The sequence below is a fragment of the Solea solea genome, chromosome 16 (genome assembly GCF_958295425.1).
Source record: "Solea solea chromosome 16, fSolSol10.1, whole genome shotgun sequence".
Classification (NCBI taxonomy): Eukaryota; Metazoa; Chordata; class Actinopteri; order Pleuronectiformes; family Soleidae; genus Solea; species Solea solea.
In genome coordinates this window covers 4155624-4163522 of record NC_081149.1, presented here as the reverse complement: position 1 = coordinate 4163522, position 7899 = coordinate 4155624, and the positions used below count along the sequence as shown (strand labels likewise).

Genomic DNA, 7899 nt, shown 5'->3' with positions numbered 1-7899 from the left:
TATTTATTATCTTTATATCTTTACTGTCTTTGCTGCTGATAAATAAACAAATAAAGGACTCTCTTATCTTATCTTAGTTGTTCATGCCGGAAATGTTTATTAAAAAAGAAAAACTGTGTGTTTGTAACTGTATTATTACACACACACACACGCGCGCGCGCGCGCAGACCTCAGCATTGATTCCGCTTCCTCGACCCGCCTTCTTCCCCCGCGTTGCATGCTGGGAAAGCAAGTTTGTTGACGTTGAGGGAAAATGGAAGGCGTGCAGCCGCCACCTCTGCGCAGCCTGGATGATTTTCTCCGGAGCTCAGCGAGGTTCGCGCTGCCTGACGTCCGAGACATGGACCGCTGGAACCACCGCGTCATCAACAACCTGCTTTACTACCAGAGCAACTACTTCCTGTCTGCGCTCGGCCTCCTGCTCTTAGTGGGGTGAGTTCTGTTATTCTGACGTGTCCCCCCACACTCCCTCTCTCTCTCTCTCTCTCTCTCTCTGTCTCTCTCTCTCTGTCTCTCTCTCTCTCCCTCCCTCTCTCTCTCCACACACACACACACACACACACACACACGATAACATTAGTCCAGTCTAATGAGCTGCACAGCTCCATCACCTGCTAACATCAGGACATGCTGTCATTCATTAAAGGAGAATTCCAGCAATTTCTTCCTGCACGCTCTCTCTGTCTCTCTGTCTCTGTCTCTCTCTGTCTCTGTCTGTCTCTCTGTCTCTCTCTCTGTCTCTGTCTCTGTCTCTCTCTCTCTCTCTGTCTCTGTCTCTGTCTCTGTCTCTCTCTCTCTCTCTGTCTCTGTCTCTGTCTCTGTCTGTCCCTGTCTCTCTGTCTGTCTCTGTCTCTGTCTCTCTGTTTTCCATCACTGTAGAACTGCAGTCAGACATTGTGGAGTTGCTTTTCTGATTTACAGATATAATATGTAACAATTCTGTAATAAAATGTTTGGTGTCGACAGACTACAGTGGGTATAGAACTCTGTTTGAACAATATTCATGTTTTAGAGTTGATTATAAGGTTGTTTTATGAGGCACTAAATGGCGTGGCTCCACAGTATTTGCAATCTGTTAATATTTATAGTATAATCCGGTTTTTACACTAGATTATATCATTGAACAGAGTTTCAAGATTCTCATCTGAAAACAGAGTCTCTCCAGTAAGAGACTGTGTTTTGAACAATATTCATGTTTTAGAGTTGATTTTAAGGTTGTTTTATGAGGCACTAAAAGGCAGGGCTCCACAGTATTTTCATTGTGTTAATATTTATAGTATAATCCGGTTTTTCAGAGTTTCAAGATTCTCATCTGAAAACAGAGTCTCTCCAGTAAGAGACTCTGGAACTCAAATCAAAACATAAAACACACTTTTGTCATTCTGCCTCAGATGTACTTATGTGTGTTTATGGCTGTAACGATTATTAACGGATTATTAATTGATAACTGAATTTATAACCTTTTTTTTGTAATGGATTAGTGTTCTGGGATTTCTCAGCTTCTTAGATGTGAATCTTTTCTGCTTGTAACAGAGAAATCACTCAAACTCAATCATTTTGGTTTGTGGACAAAAACAAGACATTTTACAACTTCATCATTTCCAGGTTTAGAAAACAAATATCATTTTCTGACATTTTCTGACACTTTATGGACCAAACGAGCACTAGATTAACTCAAGGAAATAATCGACAGATTAATGGATTATGAAAATAATAGTTCCACATGTCATCGGTCCTCCGATTTTCCGAGGTTATGGGATGTTTCTGATCCTTGTGTTTCCAGGTTGGCTGCCACATACAAACCCCGATACAGACTTTCACGTCGTGCTGTTTTGTTTTGTAACATGAAGATCATCGTGATCAGCTGCTATTGTTTGTGTTTGTGATTTATCACCTGATCTCAGTGGCAAAGTTACTCCCACTTCCCATGTAAATAGAACACAGTGTTATTGTTTGTTTTGAGAAGTGCTAAAGAAATGAAGATTCACTTTATTACTTTAAAAATAATGAGTCAAATACTTAATATTGGCCACATACGTTTCCAGTACTGTTTAAATCCACAAACACTGTTACTTCTGTTAAAGTAACCACGTCGTCTGGTTTGACTTTGTTGCTATAACTTCCCGGACAAACGTCTTAGTTGTCTTTTGTCCTTTGTGTAGTTTTTTATCGTGTGTTAGTCGCTGATAAATCTAAAACAACGCACAGGGAAACCAAACCAGATACTGTGTGTTTGATCTCATCTGGTATTAAATCCCTCCCTTTTTACTCCCTGTACCATGTGCTATGTTTACATCATTCAGAACGTCCCACTAATCCCACGGTGCAATGACTCACACTTCACAGATGTGAAAGTCATAGTGGCGTGACAGAACAGCTGACAGTTACGATGCAACATCACTTCTCTCTTCTCTCTCTCAGTTTACAGCCCAATCAACACATGTCTGTCTGTCTGTCTGTCTGTCTGTCTGTCTGCAGGTATTTCCAGCCCCTCCAGCTGTGTGTCGGCGCAGTGGTGGTCACCTTCATGTTCCTTGGCTTCGTCTGGGCTGCTGAGAACCAAGTTACCATCCGGCGTTTCCGCAGAAAGCACCCGTCCATGTGTGTGCTGGTCGTCCTTCTGCTCAGTTACCTCTTCATCAGCGTGCTGGGAGGCGTGGCTGTCTTCCTCTTTGGGATTGCCTTCCCGACACTGAGTGAGAGAAAGCACACGCACACGCACACACACACACACACACACACAGACACATTTTGGACATTTTGTTGATGTCCAGAATAATCCCATATCTGCCTTTCATCACAGTGGTTCTGGTGCACGCATCGATGAGACTGCGCAACCTGAAGAACAAGCTGGAGAATAAGCTGGAGAGCATCGGTTTGAAGAGGACTCCCATGGGACTCCTGTTAGAGGCTCTGGGACAGGAACAGGAAGCTGGGTCCTAGAGAGGAAGAAGAGGAGGAGGAGGAGGAGGAGGAGGATGTGATGGGTCCGATCACAGGGAAAAGAAGACTAATGAAGAAGTAGGAAAACAAAAAGACCAAAGGGTTAGGTTTGGCTAATGATTAGTAAGCAGTGAAGGATGAGACGCCTCTGTCGACCACGATGTTTGTAAAAGTATTCCTGATTCTTCTTTCCAAACCATGGTGACATGGTGAGTTCTTGCACTACATAAGGACGTCTGCGGTGTGATAGTGTTTGTGCTTCCTGTTCACTGTCAGGTCATTTTGAGATATCACTCATAACTATTGCTGACCCTGTGTCACAGAGTTCAACCAGTGATTCATAATAATAATAATAATAATAATAATAACTATTCAACATTTTAAACATTTCAGGAACAAAAAGCTGATTTTCTTTACTTTTATTAACTCTAAAATGTGACAAACACTGAAAAGCATTATTAGCTGTGAATCAGTGATGATGTCATTTTAGCCAATTTCCATCATTCCCACTTTAAAATGTTTGGCTCGTTCAGGACGTTTCATTGTTTCGTTCAGATAATAATACTTTTTTTCTCCCATAGGAAACGAATGTCAAATTATTCTGGGAAGTTTGATACGCACATGTGTCCAGGAACATAAAGTCTGACCGCACTAACAGAGCTCCTGACCGCGGAAATGTTCCTTTTACTGTCAGAGCTCGAGACCGAGAGACAAACACTTTAGATCAGTGATTTTTCACGTTATATCAGTTTGACCTCGTCTGTGCAGCAGTTTGCTGCAGCTGTTTAAAGAATGTGTCACATGACCTCTCTCACACGTCAACAAGTGACTGAATTGTTCTAAAGTGTAAACATATCACACATCACTGCCAGTCTCTCTGCTGGCAGTGAATGAACTCTCCAAAAACACACCAATCAAAACACAGTTCTATAGGAACACACAGTGTTTCCATATGTGTTCACAGGCACAGAATATCATTTCCATTTCTCCAGTGGATGAATTCTGTTGGCTGTCGATCCCAAAACGTTTGAATTAGTTTGTAATGATCGATACTTCATTCCCTCCTCATTTAAACCCAGGTTTGAATCACCATTCACTCTGTGGTCATGTGACTCGTCAACCACGACACTTTATAGTCCAGTTGGTGGCACGTTAAGAATAAATGATGAGATTTTTTTTTGAGATGATGCCACTTTTGGATGTCAGATGACGTTTGCATGTGCAGAACTGTAGACTGACATGGACCAGAGTCACACGTTCACAGGGGCAAATTCGTAATTTGTAAAATAAATGGTAAACCTTTACAAAGCCTAAAGAGAAGGTGAGCAGTTAGGCTGATCACTTAGCGTCCATACTGATCCTCCATTATATTCTTCATGTAGCTGTTAACTGTTATAGTAGTGCAGTTGGCGTTATATATTAAAAATGTCCTACAGTGTCTTTAATTCCATTTGGTGAAACCCTGGCAGCACCTGGACACAAGAAATAAGTTCTTTAACAAAAACATTAATGTTTTTTATGTCAGTTATATGATATAACATGTGGATTTAAACTCACGACGTACCATTGTTGCTGCTTCTGTTGTAAAGTCAAACAATTATAATTATTTTGTAAATTCCACTATGCCACTTGCAAACTTGCAAACATGAGAACATTCCCACAGAAGCTTTTTTCACCTTGTTGTTTGAAATCAGACATTTGGTGTGGGATTCAAACTCTCACTAAACTGAAACGTTAGGCTCGAGTGTTTGTCCTGCGTTCTACTCGAATTGATTTTCCTGCTCTGTTCTCTCCTGAGATGAGAAACAGTTCTACAGCAGCAAAGGTTAGTTATTATCCTTCCAAAGGTGTCAGACTCTAACCCTTGTAAATGTCTCGTCACTACAGAAGCTGTACAACATGACAGCCACAGATACCTGGTTTCAAGCTTTTATTTATCAGTGAAAGAGTAACGATTAAATGATCATTACAGTGTCCACTAGTGTGAAGGAAATGCATAAGTCTTTAGGGTTATTAAGTATAATTTATTATCAACATGGAGTTGTTAGTGTAACATGTTCCTGTTCAGACTGAGCTGGTTTCGAGGTCGGCGCCAAGAAAAAGCTGTTGTGTTCATTGGTTGCCAGGAAGAAGCCAATCAGAGGCTGTTGTTGACCATAATATTGTTAATAATGGAGCCGAGAGCAGAGTTTTTATCTTCCTGGGTCTGAGAATATAGGTCAAAGGTCACTTGACAGATGATTCCATGTGTCATCTCAAGGACTGATCTTCAGAATTGGAGGTAGCGTCAGGCTGTGCCTCTGTTGATGTTGCCGTTCACTTGAACTCATCACAGACTCCAGGAACTTGTCGTCATAAATTGCCCTGAAGAAGCAAAAGAACCGCTGAAGTGTCTCATTTGTATTGTGCCATGTGTTCCTGACATTTGCCTTATGTTGTTGTGTATTTAGACAGATGTCCTTTATATTCTGTATCACTCTGGAGGTGAAGAACATGGCTGTTGGGTTGCCTTCCATTTGATTTACCAACACTCACTGTCTGTTCTCTTCTTCTTTTTCTTTGTTTGCCAATTGCTGGTATAAATATGTCAAAAACACTTTCTTAATAAAAAGATTCACTTTCTCTATTTTAATTGTCTGCTTTTTCCTCGATGATGTCTTCCCATGTGGGGTCCATGGGACTGAAACCATACAGGACCTGTGTCATTTGCCTATTCAAGCTCTTAGTGCCCACTTGAGGGTACAAAGTGGGCGTGAGCTTTAAGTGGGTTACCATGGAAACCATGGACAAACCTGCTTGGGACCCAAATCTAATCCTTAAGGGGCCCACACACACCGACATGCTGTTTTTCAAGTCTATATTCCTCCTGTGCAGTAGGGGGCGTGTGTATGGTCAGGGCTGGGGTCTCACGCTACATACCATTTACATCAGAAATGGGAGTGACTCCACCCCTGAGTCAGAGTCACCAGAGTCAGAAAAAACACATGTATGCAAGCGTATCTCAGGCTATACCAGGCTATTACAACACTCTACGTCAGGGGTGTCACTCTCATTTTAGTTCAGGGGCCACATTCAGTGCAATTTGATCTCAAGTGGGCCGGACCAGTACAATAATAGCATAATAAACTGTAAACAACAAGAACTCCAAATGTGTCCCTTTGTTTTACATTGAATGAAGTCTCTTTTTACAAAAACATATTATGAACCTGAAAAAAGTGCAATTTACACAACTTACAGATCACAGTGGATCTACAAAGGCACACAACATGTAATATGAAAATAGTATGTCGTATTATGAACAGAATGTGACATTTTCACATATTCACCCTGCGGGCCGGATTGGACTGTCTGGTGGGCCGGTTCTGGCCCACGGGCCATATGTTTGACACCCCTGCTCTACATGGTATTTTGGTTAAGAAGTAAACAAGACTGCGTGTACGACTGATCTGCGTGAAGCACATACGACAGAAGTGTTATTAACGGTACAAATGGCAGCGTTTGTGTGGTGGCAGCCACTGGCGTTTGCTGCTCTTTTTTCTGCAACGCTGTCAATCAAAAACTGGTTCCTCCAATCATCACGCAGAAGCCCAGTGTACGCCCCGCCCACTGCTCCATTGAGTCCGAGAGAAGCTGAGCTTCCGTGGAAGTGACGTTTTTGTCACATTTGTTCAATCAGCGTCAAACTCACCGCAGTGAAAAAAACCTACTCTGTGCCATCCCATAGAGTTTTAATGCTTTTAATGCTACGGGAATAAGAAAATCACGTAAGACGTGACAAACAGCTGATTGTGAACAAACTAGTGACACGTTTGATGACATTTTAGAGGAAGCTGAGCTTCACTTGCTGCCACTGGACTGGCAGCCATCCTGGAATCCCGTGTCCGGGCTGAGGAGGTTGCTCTGAGTGTCCAAGTTGGAAATGTGAGTTCTTTGACCTCGTAAATCCTGAGTTCTGATGACAAATAGAATGCACTCTTGTAATTGTTACATATTCATGCTACTTTCCAACATGTTGCAAGCTAACACACAGCCAGATTACTGCGTGTTTGTGTCTATGTTCCGAGGCATAGGATTTGTTCATGTAGTATAATACTTTCTTTATCATAACCATGTGAGATTCTACTTAATGATTTAGATTTAGTGTATATCATCTCTAATGATCTGCTATTCAGTCAAAATATCTATTACCTAAACTGAAATTTAAAATAAGTGTGTTTATTTTTGGTTTGGTCTTTGTGAATAGAATCAGTGTAGCCTTTATATGCTGTGTCCTTCATCTGAACGACACATAAACCATCTTTGTCTTTGTTGTTTTCAAGTATTCCGTGGCGATCGCGAGCGGCATCACAGACCGCTGCCGCTGTTGTCTGTGCTCCGGAGACGTGTGGACAGAAATCAAACCAAACTGTAGATCACTTAAATCGCAGGAGTCTGGTGTAAAGTCACTAGTCACTGTCCACACGCCGTCTCCGTGTGGACAGAACGCCTCTCATGCGTATTCACCTAAACCCGTTTGCGTGTGGACGGGCCATGAGGGAGAGTTCGGAACTGTTGCCTCCGCCTGCCTTTATATTAAAGTAATGACTTCCTGTGTGCAGTGACCCAAGATCTAAGCATTAGATGTAAGCACCACACTGAGAAACAGTGATAGACGTGTGTGGAGCTGATCGGCCTAAAATAGCCTCATGTGAACGCCTTTCACAACATTCACGTACTGCAGCTTTAAGAACACACAGCTACTTTTCTTAGGAAACAACTTTGACTTCCATTCATTTTGTTCAGCATAAACAAACCAGAACCAGTTCATGTCTAACCCTGAGGTTCTGCCTCATTAGGACCAGGTTTTGGTCTCCCTGAGCACTTCTGGTCAGACAAGGTGAGTGTTTATGAACAGAAAAGGTCCTATAGAGGTGACAAACACAAGAAAACACACACACACACACACACGGAGGAGTG

At 42.0% G+C, this 7899-nt stretch overlaps 1 protein-coding gene across 1 annotated transcript; it reads left to right on the top strand.

Annotated features, from left to right (window-relative positions):
* Positions 1 to 213: 213 nt before the first annotated feature.
* praf2 (PRA1 domain family, member 2) lies at positions 214 to 5565 on the top strand. Its single transcript, XM_058654649.1, has 3 exons — positions 214 to 432; positions 2479 to 2696; positions 2804 to 5565. Exons 1-3 carry the CDS (start codon positions 254 to 256, stop codon positions 2941 to 2943), a joined length of 537 nt encoding a protein of 178 aa, XP_058510632.1. The 5' UTR covers positions 214 to 253; the 3' UTR covers positions 2944 to 5565.
* Positions 5566 to 7899: the final 2334 nt, after the last annotated feature.